Raw genomic sequence first — 22454 nt, forward strand, 5'->3', positions numbered from 1 at the left:
ATAGAAAAATATTGTATATATGGCACCATAATGTACACTGGGGCACTGTAGTGCATGCTTATCTGAAACATTTCATCAAACCGTTTACCCACAACAAAGCCGTTCATCCAGATCGCCGTGCTCGACATGCCGTTGAAGAACATCAGGAATGTGAACACAGAAAAATTCGTTGCGAATGCCATGGAGATGGAAGCAGCAATGTGAAAGAGGACGCCCAACATAAACATCTTCTTCCTTCCGATGCTGGGAACAGTATTTACAGAGTATGAACTTATAGCTGATCAATCAATCAAGTATATTTCGTAAAAAGCCTTTAGGTCCACGTACAATACAACAATACACATGTGTAATTATTAGGTACTGGAAACTGACAATCATATTAATATGTTTAACTTGTGTTGTGAGTTTCTTTGTTTAACGCCGCACTCAGCAATATTCCAGTTATATGGCGGTGGTCTGTAAATAATCGAGTCTGGACCAGACAATCCAGTGATCAACAACATGAGCATCGATCTACGCAATTGGGAACCGATGACATGTGTCAACCAAGTCAGCGAGCCTGACCACGCGATCCCGTTAATCGCCTCTTACGACAAGCATGGGTTACTGAAGATCAATTATAACCCGGACCTTCACGGGTCTGGAATGGAGGAAGTACGACAAGATAGTTCATGGGGTTTCGTAACATTGCAAGGGTAATTATAAACACACATATACAGACACAAACAAAACAAGAATATGTTTCCATAATGGTTGCGATGGGCGCCATGTTGTTGGTTTGGGGCTTTATAAAACAAAAGATGACATGTCGGCGAGCTGTTATTTGGGATTAGCTGTAAAGGATAACAGCTTCAATTGTCATGTCCTTTTTGGTAATGTTCTGAACTGGACTTCTGTATATGGACCACTTTTGTGCATCGATAAAATATTGACATAATTGTTTGCCAACACTTTGACAGAATGTACAAAATAGGGGCGGAATTCGGACGTTTGATTGTGCCTTAATTAAGTATCTAATAAATACTCATTCTACGCCCGTCGAGTCTATATATGTATGGTCCTTTATACTGAATCGCATAGAGTATAGAGCACAGATATTAGCTATTGAAGCAGAGATAATCAATACAAACCCTTTTCATGCTGTTCCGCACTAATACATTATTCAGTTCCAGATATCACATGTTGTAATCATGGAATGTGTATGGCAAACGGACACCACACAAATGTGACACACATTTTAATATGAAAATAACATACCGTGATCATATCAGGCCCCAGCTGATGCTCACATGTAAATATATTTTTAGAACGTGGACATCCTGCTTTTGGTTGCCATGTCACAAGAGGATGCAGAAACCACAGAGAAATTGAGCCTACCACAAAATCAGAAAGATGAAGCTGATGAAGGTGGTAAGGACAAAAAGGAAAATGACACGGGAACCGATGGCTTGGTTGGTTGGATTGTGGTGTTTTCCTCGTTTGGCATCCATGCTCTTTTCCATGGCCTTGCTCTGTCATTTGGGGTCATCTTCGAGAAACTTCTCGACTACTTCAACAAAGGACGAGGGGAGACAGCACTGGTCGGATCATTAGTGTTTGGATTCCAGAGTGTAGCAGGTGGGCCCTCCTCACCGAGGATACATTAGATTGTACTCAGTTAGATGGTTAAATGTATATCTTTATGTGTTACTTTTATTTATTGCATTTGCAATTTTCTCCTATGAATGTACCCCTGAATATCCCTTATAAGAGACGACTAACGTGATCGTGTGGACAATCTCGCTGACATGGTTGACACATACTATCGTATCATAATATTGTGTAGATCGATGCTACTTTATGTATTTATTTATTCCATTTTCAATGTTCTCATATGAACGTACCCGTGAAGACCCCGTGAAGCTTATAAGAGGCGACTTATGTGATCGTGTGGTGAATCTCCCTGACTACAGTCTGTTTGCAGTGAAAACGTACCGATGAATTTCCCTTCAAACAAAAAAGTAAATCAAGTTAAGTGAAAGTAAGATTGCGAATCCTCATAATTCTACCTTGCCAAATGAACATTTAAATCTCAGAATTTTTTTCAACTTAGGATAAAAGTTGTTTAACAAACGATCATAGATTCAAATCGCTATTATTGGTTTGTATTATAAGGGGGTGAACGCAGTGGACAGAACAGTGAATCAAATGCACGTGCGGTACGCGATGAGCGTTAACTTACACCAACCCTACTTGTTCTCGATGTTTCATTTAAAGTGCATACCTAATAAAATACAAACCAATAATAGCGATTTGAAACGATGATCGTTGGTTAAACAACTTTTATCCTAAGTTGAATAAAATTCTGAGATTTGAATGTTCAATTGGCAAGGTAAAATTATGAGGATTCGCAATCTTAATTTCCCTTTATTCGATTTGCCTTTTTGTTTAGAGTGAAATTCATCGGTACGTTTTCAATAAATCAATAAATCGATAGGCAATGGTTGATGTGACATCACAATTGCACGTGCCCCCTTTAAGGCTGTTCCTGCAATAGTACTACTGTTACTTTACCCTCGTAAAATGAAAAAAGTGATAATAGTTTGCTATGACGTTATGAAACTGTTTTCCAGAGTTGGTCTGATGTTTTCATTACATTCTTCAGAATGTTTGATCATGAACCGATTTGGAGACAGTGATTCGTCGGAATCATTTTCACCCAAACAGACTGAAGCTCTGTTTTTGTCCCACACTCGCTAGTGAGATGTAGTGGTAGAGTAACCTCCCTTGTACCACCGATAATGCGGTTTCGTCACAATTTATGAAACGTCTGTTTACGTATTTATTGTCACTTGGAGTCGCACATTCCTTTTATACAATCTGGCAGCAAGGTACGGCGTTTTATGTGTTGTCCTTCATTTACTATAGCAGATGACATATGGGAAAATCGCATTTGGGTATCTTCTCTGGGAAAGTAACGATTCAGTTTGTTTCAGCTCCAGTTGCTGGTGTTTTAACGGACAAATACGGCTGCCGTGCTGTCACCATATGTGGAGCAGCCACTGCAGCGTTTGGTCTTACCATCAGTGCATTTGCCCCGAGCATATCAGTTTTGTATTTTACATACGGTGTTCTCTTCGGTGAGCCAAATATGCATGAAAATCCATCTGAAAAGATCCAAATATGAATGAAAATCCTTTTGATTGGGATCTTAGTGAGTCATGTACCTACACATTGAGCCCATTTTTGTACAGGACAAAATGATAAAAGCATAAAATGAGCAAAATATTATAGATTCTGTTGTGTATTTTATTCGGGAAGACACATTTCTCGTCACTATATGGCTGAAATATTGCCGAGGTGACGTTAAATTTTTACTCACTCACTCACTATTCGGGAAGACATATTTCATATATGCAGATTTCAAAAACGACGCACGAAAACTACACCTATCGTATTCAGTTATATATTGTGCTTGAAGCTATATCATACATGTTTAAGGATATTCTGTTTGTAGTCTGGTTTCACCTTGTATCCTAAAGCACATATTTAAGTTTTAGTCTGTTAAAATAGCAAAAGGAAAACACAGTGATCTTCCAATTTCAGGACTAGCCTTTGCTCTTGTGTCAGTGCCTTCTAAAGTAATCATCAACCAACATATGAAACAACGAAGATCCCTGGCCAACTGTATTTCGTCCTCTGGTTCCGGCGTGGGTAGTAGCGTTCTGTCTGTCACCCTGCACCAACTTAGCAACACATACGGATGGAGGGGTATGAGTCTGATCACGGGTAGCGTCCTCCTTAACGGGGTTGTCTTTGGTGGACTCTTCTTCCCGAAGAAGAAAAGGAAAACCGCCCAAGGTAGATTCATTGTACCTGCCTTGATACGTTTGTTGCGATATGACGCGACAATAATCTATACTAAAGCTTCGTTACAGTCATCAAACCGGGCTCTGTTGCTTTTCAAGTCGTAATGTTCAGCGAGTTTTGGAAATTCAGGGAAGAGACAGGGCACGTTTATGATGTCCTCGATAGGTGCTGGTAAACAATGTCTGTTGTGGTGTTTCATTACTGGTATCTCTGATGTGATATGTTTATTTGATGTTTAACGTCGCACTCAGCAATATTCCAGCTATGAGGCGACGGTCTGAAAATATTTTTGATCAACATCATGAGCATCGATCTACACTCAGCAATAGTCCAGCTATATGATGGTGGTCTGTAAATAATCGAGTCTGGACCAGAGGATCCAGTGATCAACAGCATGAGCATCGATCTGGGAACCGATGACATGTGTCAACCAAGTCAGCAAGCCTGACCACCCGATCCCGTTAGTCGCCCCTTACGACAAGCATGGGCTACTGAAGATCAATTCTCCCCGGATCTTGAATGAACGGCTACTCATAATACTCAATGATCTCATCTTTGTATCGCAGATCTGTCAGATTGCCATCGACAATGACAAGTACCCCATACCATAACGCCTTCACCACCAAACTGTCGACGTGGAACATCGCACGCGTCAGCATACCGTTCACCTTGCCGTCTGTACACCCTTGTCCTGTCATCTTAGCTGTCCAGATGAAATTTCGACTCGTCAGTGAACGAAACACCATCCCAATCTTGCCTCCTGTACTGTACATGCTGTCTGCACCAGGCAGGACGTGCTTGCCGTAGACGTTGTAGCCAAATTGGACGTATTGCTGGCCGTCGGGGACGAATGTAGTGCTGCCTGAGTCGGTTCCGTACAGTCCTGGAATTGATTGAAGCCATGAATGGTCCGATCAGTCAAACTGGCAGTCTGGAATCGATTCCTTAGATGGGTTTAGCAGAATGTGATGGTCTTGCTGACGTGACATCATGAGTGGACGGCCGGTCTGAAGTAAATCTGTCGTGTTCCCATTGTGTTGAAAAACAGGGATGACATCGTTTTTCAATGGACACCAAAATGTCGGGCCGCTTCATTTGGGGCAATTCCAGTCTCCAGCATACCCATGGCACGGAGACGCTGATTTTCTGTAAGCCGTGGCATGACGTACGCGCTGTTTAGGTTGAAATTAACGTGTTTTCCAAAACATTCAGAGGCAAGAGAATAATCAACCGTTCTCCAATTTTCAAGAGCAGGTGTGTGAACTTCATGTTTCAAAAATATGCAAGACGTGATTAAGTTCATTGTGCACAAAGTGCACGTGCCACGCGCGATACGTGACATCAAATTTCATGCAAAGTGCTTTGCTTCATGTTTATTTAAACTCATATTTTATGCAATTTTATGCTGTACACATTTGCCTTTTTTTACTCTCTTTAATGAAATGCCGAATTTATCAATAACCAGCAAATGCATTTCTGTATTCAGAAATGCCTGTCACAGGAAACTTTACGCTTCGGAGGACCTGTTGCCAGAATGACTTCACGAAACTTTTCCGGAACATTCCCTTTTGCTTTTTCATGATATCCAACTGCTTGGCAATAAATGCACTTTATACACCTTACACTCATTTACCGAGGAGGGCAACAGACTTGAAGGTAAAAGAGACTGAGGTAAACTGGTTGTTGCCTATCATTGGTATTGCCAGTGTTGTTGGAAAATTATTCTTTGGCTGGTTGGGAGATTTCCAGTGGGTGAACAACCGACATCTGCTTGCAAGTGCAATTATGATATGCGGCATCAGTACCATTGTCTGTCCGTTCCTGACAACCTTCCCCATGCTGGTCGGATTCGCCGTGGTGTTTGGAGTTTTCGTTGGTAAGTGAAATGAGTGCGTGAGTTCAGTTTTACGTCACTTTTATCAATATTCCAGCAATATCAGGGCGGGGCACACCAGAAATGGGCTTAACCCATTGTACCCATGTGGAAATCAAACCCGGGTCTTCAGCATGACGAGCGAACGCTTTAACCACCTGGCTAACCCGCCGACCCGTAAGTAAAATGAGTGGGTTCTTATGATAATTTAGAAAAACAGGGAGTTAAATGGAAATTATATGCTAAGATTTTATTAAGGAAACGAAATAAGGTAGGGTTTATTTATGACACTTCTACAAGGATGAGTGTGCACGCATGCGTATGTGCATGTGTCCGTGCGTGTGTCTGTTTTTATTGGTATGGACTAAAGCCTGTTTTATAGTGCTAGCCCCAGTCTGTCATACAGAGTCAGACCCTGAAACAAATATACCCAGTGCAGCCCATGCAAATACAGAATGTGTGGCAAGTCTAGATTAAAAACTTTTATTTCTGTAAACTATGCTGATTTCAGAGACTAACTATAAGTTTATTCTGGCCCATGCATCAACTCAAACACAGTACACTGATTTCGGTTTGGCCTGTACTAGTATCCTATTGTAGTCAAGTTAACAATATGTACCCTACTTTATAGTCTTTTGGTATGTTACGGCGAGATAAATATAATTGGTAACGGGTATGAGAGACAAACGGGGTGCTATTAGTCACTAGTTTGTCTGGGAAAAATATGATTATTATCAAATAACTATTGACAGAAAGTAAATAGTTTTGACGCTGGTCTAAAACGATGTTCACGACGCACAAATAATGTTATTTCCTACTCAGTATATCCATGTGTGGACTAGAGCATCATGTTTCTACATTTTACCCTCTTATCGCTGTAGGTGTGTTCTATGGTACCAGAAACGTTGTTCTGGTAGAAGTTGTTGGCGTCGACAACCTCAGCAAGGCATTTGGTATCGTATTGCTGTTTCAAGGTGCATCTGCCATACTGGGAGCACCATTAGCAGGTTTGTCTACATTATACATTCAGTTGAGTTGGGTTTGCTTGGCACCAGCACAACACATTAAGTGAGGGTAGTTTTGTGCTGCATTCATAATATTTTTCTCATATCAACAAACCAACACTGCTGACAAAATTAAGATAACTCTTTATTTAAAGGAGGCTTTTGATATTGAAGGATCGAATCTGAACTAGATCATCTAGAGTGAGTGAGTTTGGTTTTACGCCGCTTTTAGGAATATTCCGGCAATATCACGGCAGGGGACACCAGAGATCATCTAGAGAGTGAGTGAGTAGGTATAGTTTTACGCCGCTTTTAGCAATATTCTAACAATACCACGGCGGGGGACTTCACACATTATACCCATGTACGAAATCGAACCCGGGTCGTTGGTGTGACGAGCGAACGCGTTCACCACTAGGCTACCCTACCGACCCTGGAATTATCTAAACACTATTCATCAGATCAAAAGAATGCTCAGTCTTGACTATACTTGAAAAGCGAATGAATTTTGTATAAAGGGAGAAATAGCTGACACCCCACATTTTGGATCACTATATATTCTTCAATTTCTAAACCAGATTACATCGGTGGTATACTGCTGTTTCAGGCTGGATATATGACGCCACAAGAGATTACTCTGCTTCCTTCTACACTATGGGATGTATGTTCATCGCAAGCAGTGTGATTTTGCTAATGCAAGAGAAGGTTGAAATGATGTGGAGACGAAGGAAGAACCCGAGTATCTCCACACTAACCGTGTCAACTCCAACAGACAATACTACGTGTTAGAAGCATAGAACAACCATCGTCTGAGTAGGAGTACCTGGGCGTTGGGTGTTGTGTTATTACGAACTTTTATATGATTTCATTGTCGTTCTTGTGAGCAATAAATATTGATATAAAATGAACCTGGTTGAGCAATGAATTAAGTGCCAGCACAATGTTACATCTTTTTGTTACTTATTCTAATAATTAATTTGCAATGTAACACAGTGCCTACTGTCAGGTCTACTCTGGATATATTTTGACTGCACAGGATCAGGTCTACTGTAGATACACTACAGTTGTCAGAGTCAGGCTAACATGGGGTACGCCACAGTTATATAGGGTCAGGTGTACCCTAGATTAACCACAGTTGTATAGGGTCAGGTCTACTCTAGACACACCACACTTATACAGGGTCAGGACTACTCTGGATACACCACAGTTATACAGGGTCAGGTCTACTCTAGATACACCACAGTTATACAGGGTCAGGTCTACTCTAGATACACCACAGTTATACAGGGTCAGGTCTACTCTAGATACACCACAGTTATACAGGGTCAGGTCTACTCTAGATACACCACAGTTGTACAGGGTCAGGACTACTCTAGATACACCACAGTTATACAGGGTCAGGTCTACTCTAGATACACCACAGTTATACAGGGTCAGGTCTACTCTAGATACACCACAGTTATATGTCTACTCTAGATACACCACAGTTATACAGGGTCAGGACTACTCTAGATACACCACAGTTATACAGGGTCAGGTCTACTCTAGATACACCACAGTTATACAGGGTCAGGTCTACTCTAGATACACCACAGTTATACAGGGTCAGGTCTACTCTAGATACACCACAGTTATACAGGGTCAGGTCTACTCTAGATACACCACAGTTATACAGGGTCAGGGTCTACTCTAGATACACCACAGTTATACAGGGTCAGGTCTACTCTAGATACACCACAGTTATACAGGGTCAGGTCTACTCTAGATACACCACAGTTATACAGGGTCAGGTCTACTCTAGATACACCACAGTTATACAGGGTCAGGTCTACTCTAGATACACCACAGTTATACAGGGTCAGGTCTACTCTAGATACACCACAGTTATACAGGGTCAGGTCTACTCTAGATACACCACAGTTATACAGGGTCAAGTCTACTCTGGATACACCACAGTTATACAGGGTCAGGTCTACTCTAGATACACCACAGTTATACAGGGTCAGGTCTACTCTAGATACACCACAGTTATACAGGGTCAGGTCTACTCTAGATACACCACAGTTATACAGGGTCAGGTCTACTCTAGATACACCACAGTTATACAGGGTCAGGTCTACTCTAGATACACCACAGTTGTACAGGGATCATGTCTACTCTAGATACACCACACAGTTGTACAGGGTCAGGGTCTACTCTAGATACACCACAGTTACAGGGCCAGGTCTATACAGGGTCAGTTGTACAGGTATGAGACACCATAGTCAGGTCTACTCTAGATACACCACAGTTATACAGGGTCAGTCTACCATAGATACAGACCACCAGTTATACAGGGTCAGGTCTACTCTAGATACACCACAGTTATACAGGGTCAGGTCTACCCTAGATACACCACAGTTATACAGGGTCAGGTCTACTCTAGATACACCACAGTTATACAGGGTCAGGTCTACTCTAGATACACCACAGTTGTACAGGGTCAGGACTACTCTAGATACACCACAGTTATACAGGGTCAGGTCTACTCTAGATACACCACAGTTATACAGGGTCAGGTCTACTCTAGATACACCACAGTTGTACAGGTCTATGTCTACTCGAGATACACCAAAGTTCTATGTCTACTCTAGATACACCACAGTTATACAGAGTCAGGTCTACGCTAGATACACCATAGTTATACAGGGTAAGCTCTACTCTAGATACACCACAGTTGTACAGGGTCAGGTCTACTCTAGATACACCACAGTTATACAGGGTCAGGTCTACTCTAGATACACCACAATTATACAGAGTCAAGTCTACGCTAGATACACCATAGTTATACAGGGTAAGCTCTACTCTAGATACACCACAGTTATACAGGGTCAGGTCTACTCTAGATACACCACAGTTATACAGGGTCAGGTCTACTCTAGATACACCACAGTTATACAGAGTCAGGTCTACTCTAGATACACCACAGTTGTACAGGGTCAGGACTACTCTAGATACACCACAGTTATACAGGGTCAGGTCTACTCTAGATACACCACAGTTATACAGGGTCAGGTCTACTCTAGATACACCACAGTTGTACAGGTCTATGTCTACTCGAGATACACCACAGTTGTACAGGGTCAGGTCTACTCTAGATACACCACAGTTATACAGGGTCAGGTCTACTCTAGATACACCACAATTATACAGAGTCAAGTCTACGCTAGATACACCATAGTTATACAGGGTAAGCTCTACTCTAGATACACCACAGTTATACAGGATCAGGTCTACCCTACATACACCACAGTTATACAGGGTCAGGTCTACTCTAGATACACCACAGTTATACAGGGTCAGGTCTACTCTAGATACACCACAGTTATACAGGGTCAAGTCTACTCTGGATACACCACAGTTATACAGGGTCAGCTCTCTACCACAGTTGTACAGGCTCCATGTCTACCTAGATACACCACAGTTGTACAGGTCTATGTCTACTCGAGATACACCAAAGTTCTACAGGTCTATGTCTACTCGAGATACACCACAGTTGTACAGGGTCAGGTCTACTCTAGATACACCACAGTTATACAGGGTCAGGTCTACTCTAGATACACCACAATTATACAGAGTCAAGTCTACGCTAGATACACCATAGTTATACAGGGTAAGCTCTACTCTAGATACACCACAGTTATACAGGGCCAGGTCTACCCTAGATACACCACAGTTGTACAGGTTTATGTCTACCCTAGATACACCACAGTTGTACAGGTCTATGTCTACCCTAGATACACCACAGTTGTACAGGGCCAGGTCTACCATAGATACACCACAGTAATACAGGTCTATGTCTACCATAGATACACCACAGTTGTACAGGGCCAGGTCTACCCTAGATACACCACAGTTGTACAGGTCTATGTCTACCATAGATACACCACAGTTGTACAGGGTCATTCCTATGTCTACCCGAGATACACCACAGTTGTACAGGTCTATGTCTACTCGAGATACACCACAGTTGTACAGGTCTATGTCTACTCGAGATACACCACAGTCTTACAGGTCTATTGTTAGGGGAAGGTTTACATACGATGTCTATGGCGACCCGAGTACACCTTGGCAGTGCAGTGTAAACTCCACGGCGAACACAGTTACTGTGAAGACGAGGTTTACTGTGGGTACTATGACGTCAAAAAATGGTACACACCTGGCCACGTGAGGGAAAGTAAAAATTATGACCAATGAATGTAAACCGATAGAGAGTGAGTGAGTGAATTTAGTTTCACGCCGCTTTTAGCAATATTTAAGCAATATGACGGCGGGGTACACCAGAAAGTCAAACCCGAGACTTCATCGTGACAAGCGAAGGCTTTAGTCACAAGGCTACCCCACCGCCCCTATAGAGAGTAGCGCTCGTTGTATGACGTAATAACAACTGCTAAAGCATTGATATGCCAGTTCATGAAAACCAGGCCCATGTTATTTCTTTACTGGTTTTAATTTGCGCATTTGAACCAATGACCCACACACACAAAACTGATGTTTGATGCCACAATTCCTAGAGTGACAGAATGGGTGTTATGGATCATTCTTAGACAGGAACCGTATCATATTGTTGTGACCCACAAACCAGCCCTTCTTTGATGAAGCTTATATTGATACAAGATACCCAAGTCCTCCACGTGTCAGGCTGATACATAATACCGAAACATGCTAATGTGTCACAGGTATTTCTATATCCATTTCAAACAGTTCGTGATGGAACATACACGTACGTGCCCACGAATAGATGGAGGATGACCATCTCGTTCCGTCTCAAGTTAATTTTAAGTTTGTTACGAAATGCCAAACGGAGTAGGTCCGAACTGTGAAAAAGGTCATTTTCATAGGTTAGCATTACGTGATTAATACGAGATAATTTTAACTATTAAATTATATTCAACGTACACACGTCTGTACCCATTCCTCTGAAAGACGTATTGAATGTACCTACATATAGCTGTCAGTTCACATTTAGACTACCTGATTATTTGAAACATAACTATGATTTGAAATCTTGCAATAACCTATTGACCTCATATTTAGTTTCGATGTATCTTATCTTTAGTAAGAATGTACCTACGCGCACATATTTAAAGTAAGTACCTTTACAATAGTATTACGTCCGAGGTCTTAATGTTATAACTTTAGACGAAAGTGCTGAAAACTGATAGAGGGTCTGAACGATATGTTTCCCATTCAGTTTCAATATTAAGTCCACTTCATTCACATCTTTAGAAAATGACGTTCCATTTTTCACATAATGTTATAAATCCTGTTGCCTCCACCAAACAACCTTTGCTTGTCGTAAGACGCGAGTGGCGGGATTTGGTGGTCAGAAACACGCTTGACTTGGTTGATGCATGCCATCGTATGTTAGTTGTGCAGATTGTTCATGATATTAGACAAGTGTGACTGTGTGAGAAATGTATTTATAAGTGCGGCTGAAAGGTGAGTGAGTGAGTGAGTGAGTTTAGTTTTACGCCGCACTCCGCAATATCCCAGCTATATGGCGGCGGTCTGTAAATAATCGAATCTGGACCAGACAATCCAGTGATCAACAGCATGAGCATCGATCTGCGCAATTGGGAACCAATGACATGTGTCAACCAAGTCAGCGAAACTGACCACCCGATCCGTTAGTCGCCTCTTACGACAAGCATAGTCGCCTTTCATGGCAAGCACATGGGTTGCTGAAGACCTATTCTATCCCGGATCTTCACGGGTCGCGGCTGAAAGGGTCGTTGTCGGCACGGTTACTACAGATGTGTACCCCAGGTACGTTTCTGTATACAGAAATGTACCCTGGCCATAATCAGAATACAGAAATGTACCCTAGGACGATTCCATTCTGCATTGTGGAGTTTTCTTGATCGGAACTGTCATACTGTTGTATTAGATGCATTTGATTGCCTTATATAAGAGCATACACAGTTTAACGAATATTTTACGGTGCACAACGGACACCACTCGCAATCAGCTGAACGGGAATACCCACATACGGTTTCGGTATTGGGTCGCGGAATATGGACTCGTCCGTCGTTTAGGGTACCGGGTACGTTTCTGTAGTATGACTTTGTTTAGGGTACATATCTGTATACAGAAACGTACCTGGGGTACATATCTGTAGTACCTGTGCCGACAACGACCCCTTCAGCGTGAGTGCGTGCGTGAGTGTGAGTGAGTGAACGAGTGAGTGGGTGAGTGGTGAGTGAGTACGTGTGTGTGAGAGAGAGAGAGTGATTACGTGTGTGTGTGTGTGTGTGTGAGAGAGAGAGAGAGAGAGAGAGAGAGAGAGAGAGAGAGAGAGAGAGAGAGAGAGAGAGAGAGAGAGAGAGACAGAGAGCCAGAGACAGAGAGTATACACCGATTTGAGCTATATTTCTGCAATCCCACGTCGAGTGACATCCAAAACGGACTGTTCATATTGTACACATATGGGGAATCGAATCCGTGACGAGGGAACGCTGTATATCCACTGGGCTACCAATTGCCCAAGTAGAAGAGGCAGTACCGCTAGTATCATACAAAGGAGGCTTAGCATTAGCTACGGTGATATCTTATATACAATGATGACAAACACGCCGAACGTTGGACTGCCCCCGGCAGTTGTGCAGTGGAATTGACCGTGCCTACTTAATCAGGTACAGATGAAGAAGTATACCTGTTCAAAGAAACAACCCAGTGGTGTAAACAAAGTACCATCCTATCTGCTTACACATGCTGAAGATTGTTAAAACTAGCGTGTGAAAAGCGATCCGTGAATCGCTTGCATTTACCCCTGGTGTTGAAGCGAGATGGCACAATGATAAAATACAGTCAGCGCGGGGAGTCAGTTCATGACCTTTTAACCTCCTAATCTTCAGCCGGAGGCGTCAGGAGGGGGTCATCATCTTGAGGTGGGGGATAAACAACCGTGACACTGGACCCGACAAGAGTCAAGAGGGGCAGCTAGGTCATTCAAGCAGGTATGTTGCAGATATAGTCAAAGTGTCATGAAAACGAACCTTGATATTTACCCATCTTAAGAACATTGTACAAGTACAATGCTGGGTTTGTCTAAAGTTGGAATGTGTAGATAGGACCTGGCGCATCTTCAGCGAGGGAGATACTTGCTGATGTTGGAAACATTTCATACAATGAGCAAAGCCTTTGATAGATAATGTCTGTCCCCGTTGTTGTTTCACATGTACCTATATCTGTTTCCTGGTGTTTTCATTCCCCTGATGAAGGTGTAAGAACGTACTCGAAGCATTGTTCTCCTTAAAATACAGAAGTTGATATCCATTAATTCTTGAGTTTTATGTATATCGCCTGTAAATGCCTTCACAGACTTTATCACTACCCTGTTGACGATTTAAGGTTCTGGGGCCGTTGAATAAATCGATCTCAAGTGTCAAGGCCACTGTGTAATACCTTAAGAACACGAGACTCGAAGCGCTAAGATTGTTTTAAACAACGGCACCATGCCTTGAGCATGTACTAGTTGCCTGGATATGTGCGCTTTATAAATATCCTATAATAATAATAAAATGATAATAATAATATATCAACGACCCGAGTGAAGCATGCTTTGTCATAATGACCAGTCTTGCGTGTTCTTTTGCAACGTGAATATGTTTTCATCAAATGGTGACCGGGTTACCCCCTTGAGGGTAGTGTTTAAACCAGTATTACCATGCTAGTGACAACGTTAGACGAAGGTTTCAAAGGCAGATCCAGTTGTAATATGATACTGTAGATTTTCAGTAGTTATAGCTAGAACACTACCAGTTCTGTAGATTCCGAGGTTGTTCCTTAACTAAAGTTCTCCTAACATATCGCATAATAACCTTGTTTTACAGGTGACCAGTGGTAGGCGTATATTCTTATTTGTTACAGGCTTTAAATCCCACGTCTATGGGTGCGTGTGTGCGTGCGTGCGTGCGTGCGTGTTAATTTGACAGGGTATACAGGGAGATTTATAACCTACCTATAGTACTGTAAATTTCAACAGGTTCTGGTGGCTTGGCTGCCGCTTACTGACGCCTGAATAACAATGTTGACGTAGCTGGTCGTTCGTGGTTTCCCTCCACAATTCACTGTCCTTTCACATATTCTGCAAAGGCGCCGAAATTTGGATTGTCTGTGTCTTCTTCTTAGAGAGCGCGAAACCAACGCACCTCATCACACCGACAGCAGGTGTTACAATGTCACACATTTTCGACAATATTTTGGCCTATATTATATATAGTGCTGTCGGCGTTTGCCGAACTGGTTACAATCACAAGATGTGCGTAGGATATTCGTAAAGAGCGCTTCAAGGGACATAACTCTTTGGGGTTAGCGTGAAATAATGTTCGGCCGGTAGAGGGCACGAGAGTCGATTTAATGAAACGTTGCATTAATTGATTCGAACTTATTAATTTAATATTGTAATCTAAACTACGTATTATTTTTTAGGAATAAATTATATAAATGTAGCTTCCCTGAGGGTTGATAGTTAATATTATTGAGAGAGATGCATTATTTATTATCAGAGCATTGTGGTGTGAAATAGTGCCTTTAAGAGAAAATAGGTTAACAGAAGGGTTGCTTACAATCAGACGTTAAATTCAGATTCTGCGCTTGCCGCCTAAAACATTAGCGAAAGTGCTGGAAGCTGTTTAAAAACACATATGCCCGATGTGCCTATCCTTTTGCCTGGTTTTGTCCTCATCTTAGTTTGCGTATTCTGAGAAACGTGCTACGTATGTAGAACAATATCACTATGAAGTTCCTGTTATATTTGAATTTCTTTATTCCATTCTTGTTTCAGTAATGTCTGAAGGTGGCGTGTTTGAAAATCTGAAAAAGACAGAAGAAGAACAAGATGAAAAAGATGCTCGAGTACAACCATTGCTGGCAAAGAAGGGCCAAACCTCTGAAGAGACCGATTCAGGATTGGGATGGATTATTGTTTTCGCGTCTTTCTTTAACCACGTCATGTTCTTCGGTATAAACCTATCGTTTGGTGTGATATACGTCTTTCTTTTGGAGTACTTTGACACGAAACGCGGGTACACAGCCTGGATAGGCTCAATCCCAACGGGCCTGCTCAGTATTGTGGGTGAGTATTAAGACGTGCAGTTGGAATTTTCTCTACTTTGGAACTTTTGTCTAGTCACGTACAAGTCAAAACATTGATTACACAACAGTCTCGTTTCCTGTTGACTGGGCTCCGTCCTATTGCGCAACTTAGTACAATAACCAGTCCAGAATTTTGAGACCAATTCATTTAACTGGATACATAAATATTAATCAGTTTTATTTGATACATCTAAGCACTTGTAAATTGCAACACTATGCTCCTTCTAATGCTTGCAAAAACGTTGTGCAGCGTGCTCTGTCGTACAGCGAGCTCTGACAAACGGAAAACTGGAAATCGTGGAAATCTCAAAACGAGGCTCTGCCGCTAGAAAGGTTTGGCGGTCTGGTACGGAATCGATATTTTATTAATCACATTGTGCGTTGCAGAACTACACTGAATAAGCGCAAAAAACACATAACATCGATGATCATGATATCAAACATTGGTTTGTTCTGTCCAGCCTCGATTACAGACTGCAGTCATTGAGATGTGCGACATGTAACAACGAACAAACATTGTGACGCAAGCGTTCCACCTTTTAAGCCGCAAACACAAACACAAAAACACACAAATATTGTAGTTCACGTAGCTTTGCATTTTGTATCCTGTGTCTTAACATATTATCAAAATGACTACCCACTGATAATAATTGAACCAGAAATATTTTACTGTAAATATTAGCTTACAGGCCTATGCTGCTGTCAAACAACTATATTTTGAGTGAGTGAGTTAAAATTTTACATCGCATCGGCAATACTACAGCCATATAGCGATGAAAACAAGGACCATAGGGACTTACAGTAACTCTTATAGACAAATAAGTATCTAGTATTTAAGTATTTTAGTTTATGAAAAATTATTTGATGCTTGATAATTTCTCCAAATTCACAGTTGATGTTACACAGTTCTTGTACAGACGTAATGACACTGGTCCTTTCACTTGTGCCTCCGTTATGAAAGCTAGTGTCGTCTGAATAGTCTCGAATATATCTTTAGTTGGCATATGTTAGGACTTCTCTTTAACATAAACCTTGCACGCACCTTTATGGATTTGCACTTGACATCTTGCCGGGGCGGAATGTGTAATTACATTTGAGTTGGGAAGTTATAAATAATATAGAATAGCCTAAGGTAGAGAGTTGTTGGTGGGGAATTGTTGGTAGTTCCGGTTGCTTTTCCATATCTCATATAAGTCGAGTACAGTTGTTAGCTCGAAAATCGTTTAGGGTGAATAATTAGCTTTAATCATAAAGGTTAAAAACCCGTCAAAAACAGCACTGAAGAGACTGAAAAGAAATTAAAGTTCGAAGATGAACAAACATAGAGATCAAACTGCACAGACAGCACGTAAAGTGTAGAATACAAATAAGAATAGAATAGAATACATTGTGAGCAAACGATCATATTCAAAAGACCTTTGGACAGTATGGGTGCCTGAGTGAGTTTCGCTTTACGTCGCCTTTAGCAATATTCCAGCAATATCACGACCTGGTACACCAGAATTGGGCTTCATACATTGTGCCCATGTGGGGAATCGAACCCGGGCCTTCGTCGTGAAGAGCGAAGGCCTTAACCACTCGGCTACCCCACCGCGTCAGTCAGTATGACGAAATGTACAAGTGGTGTTTTCCGGAAGTGTTCTCCTGTAACCAATATTCGTACAATCCTGGACTCCGTCTCGTGTTTTTCCATGTGTTAATCTCAGTCAGTCTGCAGTCTTCTACCTATGTCGTGGTGGTTTATAAACAACCGAGTGTTTCATATGAGCAACAACGTTTGAGTACGATGACACCCACTCTACCAGCTCGGGACACTGACCACCCTATCAATCTTATATGCCTGTACTCCCAGCAGAGGTCACGAACATGGGAATGGCATTGAGGGGAACAGATATGGAATTTTGTTCACAAACAACGTCTTGTCACAACAACATCATTGATTTAATGTCTCAGTTTATTTTGTCTGTCCCTCCGCCATATATATGTTTCTAAAACTACTTTCTTTCCCTCAGCCCCTGTTACAGGGGTCCTCACGGACAAATATGGCTGCCGTACTGTTACCTTAATCGGTGCTGTCATCGCTACTTCAGGATTTGTAATCAGCTCGTTTGCAACCAGTATTGACTACCTCTACATCAGTTACGGAGTTTTAGTAGGTGAGTTGCAACGAATAAGAAATGAAAACGTTTAGTAAGTATTAAAACATGTCACACAAACAGTGCAGTCTTTGAGGGCATATGTATGCTTACAGAAAAAGTAAATTAATTTATTTAAAGTCTGAAGAATGAGTAATGCATCTTTCAGTATATATACATTTCGTCGACTTCATAGTCCATGTTCATAATTTGCATGCGCATGTTAAAGCATGGCGCCCGTTTGAAGGTATGCGAGGACTTTTGTTTAACAAGTGTCTCTCACCTAATGCTTTGAAGCTACACAGCATCCCATGGTTGTTTAGCCATCGAGTGCTCATATAACACTTTAGTTTAACTGTAAAGAAATGTCATAGCGTAATGAAAATCAACGCACCTCCGGTGTGGTCCAACAGAAATGTTACAGAAGTCAAATTCACGTTCATGGAACCGCAAAACAGTCACGTCAACGGACAACCTTATTCAGTTGGTACATCTACGGAATCGATACCAACCTGACACATTAACAAATCTGGTAATTCCTGTGTTGAAACCAGTTTGTGACAGAATCGTACGCAACCGGCTGAGGAACCACAAATATGGTTTTGACCCTCAGGCATGTTTAGCTTGTGCAGACAGCATGAAAGAAGAAAGGACTTTGGCAGCAGACATAGATAAGTCCAGGTTTCATCAGAACAGCTCTGATAGTCATCCGAAGATCAGCAGGCTTCCACAACTCTAGCATTGCTCAATGTCTACAGTTCTTGAGTGGAAGTGTAAAAGTAGGGGGTGGCATGGGGGAACACATTTAGCAGTGTTAACAGTAATTTAGGACATCCTTCGAGATCAATCTCTTCAGGGATCGTGTGCACAAGCAGGGGCGTGACACGTAATGCAGTTCAAAGTGTAATAGGAAAGTGCAGTTTCTAACGTATTGCACACGCTCTAACCGAGTTTTGGTGGCCGTAGCATATTGTTGTACTGCTACGGCCGGCTGTTAGAGACATCTCTCACTGAGCATGTTACTCCATCCCTTCTGATGAAGTATCTGTCAGCCTCCTTTCTCCAAATATGAAATCGTTTCGATCACACGAATGACCAGATATTGTTATTTACACACGACTTTATATTAAGCACAAATACATTTACGTTAGTCATAAATGATGGTTCCTTTAAATGGTTGCATGAATTTACATATCGTTCAGGAATTGGCCTGGGTCTGATGTACTTACCATCCAAGGTGATAGTGAACCAGTACATGAAGAAACGTCGATCTCTGGCTAATGGGATATGTTCATCGGGAGGAGGCGCAGGAATGATGGCTTTCTCCACAATGTTCCAAATGCTCCACACAGCCTACGGTTTAAGGGGCATGTTCCTGATCTCTGGCGCGGTTGTTCTCAATGCTGCAGTTTGTGGATCTTTATATCGTCCCAAGAAACAAGGACAGAGGAAAACATCCCCTGTATCAGAAGGTAAGGGATGATGATATGGACATTTATCAACACATGTACTGTTCTTCTTACCCCACCAACGGGCGATTTGGGCCATCCATTTACATGTACTAATTTTATATTTAGAAATTGAAATCATCATCTTGATTTAAATTACCTTTATGAAACTATATATAATCTGGGTTACCCAGTGGTTATAGTCCAGAGACTCTCATTTGAGTACAATGTTTGCAATCGCAAAGTTCATTCCCTATCTCTACATGGACAATACATATGCACACCCAGAATAAAGCTTATACATTGCTTAAAGACGATATAAACTTACTTTCGTTATTTGTGTGGTCAATAAAACGTATACGTGTAATATATGTTAATGGAATAATAACATTATGAAACAACCGAAACAGACAACATAACACATACGACTGAGTGTGAGTACTTTTTAAAATCAATCAATAATAGCATTGTCTTTCAGGTGCTTCTGAACTGCAAAGTAAAGACAAAGTCTGCTGCAAGATCAGCCCGATCCAAGGATACTCACACATGCTCCATAATCTGCCGTTTTGTCTTTTCATTTTTGCCAACGCCATATCAGCAATAGGTATTTTCATTCCTTACGCACATCTTCCAAGGCGAGCACGAGACTTACAGATCCCAGAACACCAGGTGGTGTGGTTGTTGCCAGTGATTGGTTTTACCAGTGTCGCAGGAAGGCTGTTCTTTGGCTGGATTGGTGATTTCAATTGTGTCAATGTCAAGCTTTTATGGGGGTGGTCCTGTATACTGTGCGGGGTCCTTGTGGTTGTGTGCCCTTTCTTGACATCATTTCCATTGTTAATGGGATTCGCTGTGATATATGGTCCTTTTTCTGGTAAGTTATAAACGACTGGAAATATCATTTATCTTAACTCACATTGCTTTTCGTTTGTTTGTAGCGGCATTTTCATCTGAAGACTTACGGGTTTCACAAGCGTAAGGTATCTCTTTACACACGCAAACTTGGTAGGGCGAAACCACAATATGTTCAGTAAACGTCACCATAATACATGCATATTGCTGCTCAGTGCAGCCAGTATATATACTACCCATCAAAAGTTTAGACTGACTTAAAGCACTCATTATATGGTATGTATATATGTATGGTTACATCGAAGATGAATTTCTCCACTAACTTGGGGGAACCAACTGAAAAGATGAATTGCACGAGGATCATGCACCAAATTGCTGTAAAGCATGTGCAAATATCATGCACGTGAAAAGCTGCGTTTTGGTGTAAAGTTTTGTTACGAATTCGTCAATTTTCACTGAGTTTCATCATTTGTTGAACTCATTACAATAATCTTTTCAACGTTACAAATGTGTTTTACAATACATCAGTTCATGTGTAAACAGTACCTTTAAACTGTATGGAACGTTTTGCAAAATTTATTTTAGAACAGTTGACTTAAGTAAATGGCTACATTTACACTAGTGAGTCTAAACATTAGATGGGGAGTATATATAGAGTTTCATTTACAGCAAAGTGTGTATGGGGCATGTAACTGTACAATGTACAGAAAATCCTTCCGTTACTTTTTTGCAAATATTTGCTTGTGATTGATAAACCTAGAATTTGCTGATTAGTGCTCAAATACTGTCAAGTTATGTAACGCCAAAAACTAATACATATCATTCGGCATTTTGGTCTTTAACAGGCATTTGGACGGGGTTGAAGACAGTAGCTCTATTAGATCTAGTGGACCTCGAAAACCTGGGCAAGGGTCTGGGTCTGATGATGTTTTTACAAGGATTTTCTGGCTTCATCAGTTCCCCGCTAGGAGGTAAGTGTTTGGCATGTAGTGTGAAGATGCCTTTTGAAACACAAATTGACGTATAAGTAGAAAACTTGGCCAAACGCAAATATGAATGTATTCAAGAAGACATTTGCGTTTTTAAGAATTTTCAGTAGTGTTGGCTGTTTCAGAGGAAAAAACTGATTAGTTACATCTTTCCTTGTTGCCTTTTGCAGTTTAGTTTGTCATTGAAAAAGAGGCGTAGATACTATTGGTATAATCTGATGAATGAACAATGGATACACATAACAATGTTGGCTTGTTATTTATCTACAGGGTGGCTGTACGACGTCACGGGGACTTATGCAGCTGCCTTCTATACAGCTGGGGCCTTGTTTATATGCGGCGGTGTCATGATTTTATCACAAATACAATTTGAAAATGCATGCAAACAGAGACAGCCGGATAGTGTTAAAGCCGAATTTACAGTGGTCAGTGTTGTGGACACCGTAAAATGTGATGAGTGTGAACGTTGACGTGTAACATATCTTGGAATTCAGGAAACGACGGTAAATTATCACAGAGTGGGGAAGTGTAGTGTTTGTTGCATATCCTGGAAGGACAATGTACGTTATCAGGTTCAATCCTAAACTAATGTGATACATATGGCTGGGGGAAGCTTGGTGAGAGGGTACACATTAAATAGATATGGTACCAAAGGCAGAAGGAATGCCTTCGACAGGAGGAAGGAGACATTTGTGGTGAGGGTGCCCATACACCCTGAACACGTCAATGTCATCTATGTCATATCAGTGGTACAGGGGATTGGACCTCGAACTCATGTCTTACACACCATATGGAGGAAGGTTGATGTTATATCCGAAGTGATGTGTTACACTGGAGATCTCAAATCCGAAGTGATGTGTTACACTGGAGGAAGGCGAGTGTGATCTCCGAAGTTATATGTTACACACTGATGAAGGAAGGTGGATGTGATCTCTGGCGGTGTGTTACACATCAGATGGAGGAAGGCGGGTGTGATCTCTGAAGTTATATGTTACACACTGATGAAGGAAGGTGCATGTGATCTCTGGCGGTGTGTTACACGATGGATGTTACACATCAGATGGAGGAAGGCGGGTGTGATCTCCGAAGTTATATGTTACACACTGATGAAGGAAGGTGCATGTGATCTCTGGCGGTGTGTTACACATCAGATGGAGGAAGGCGGG

The 22454-nt window shown here is 41.5% G+C and overlaps 2 protein-coding genes across 2 annotated transcripts; both read left to right on the forward strand.

Annotated features, from left to right (window-relative positions):
• Positions 1-1260: 1260 nt before the first annotated feature.
• LOC124289950 (monocarboxylate transporter 12-like) lies at positions 1261-7659 on the forward strand. The gene is made up of 6 exons (XM_046726619.1): positions 1261-1617; positions 2976-3119; positions 3586-3840; positions 5336-5725; positions 6604-6729; positions 7334-7659. Exons 1-6 carry the CDS (start codon positions 1335-1337, stop codon positions 7513-7515), a joined length of 1380 nt encoding a protein of 459 aa, XP_046582575.1. The 5' UTR covers positions 1261-1334; the 3' UTR covers positions 7516-7659.
• A 7896-nt stretch (positions 7660-15555) lies between these two features.
• On the forward strand, positions 15556-21430 carry LOC124289937 (monocarboxylate transporter 14-like). Its single transcript, XM_046726607.1, has 5 exons — positions 15556-15844; positions 17877-18020; positions 19202-19471; positions 21145-21270; positions 21414-21430. The coding sequence occupies exons 1-5, from the start codon at positions 15556-15558 to the stop codon at positions 21428-21430; spliced, it is 846 nt and encodes a 281-aa protein (XP_046582563.1).
• The last annotated feature ends 1024 nt before the right edge of the window (positions 21431-22454 follow it).

The sequence above is a fragment of the Haliotis rubra genome, unplaced genomic scaffold, assembly GCF_003918875.1.
Source record: "Haliotis rubra isolate DU_JTF1 unplaced genomic scaffold, ASM391887v1 Scf452, whole genome shotgun sequence".
Taxonomy (NCBI): Eukaryota; Metazoa; Mollusca; class Gastropoda; order Lepetellida; family Haliotidae; genus Haliotis; species Haliotis rubra.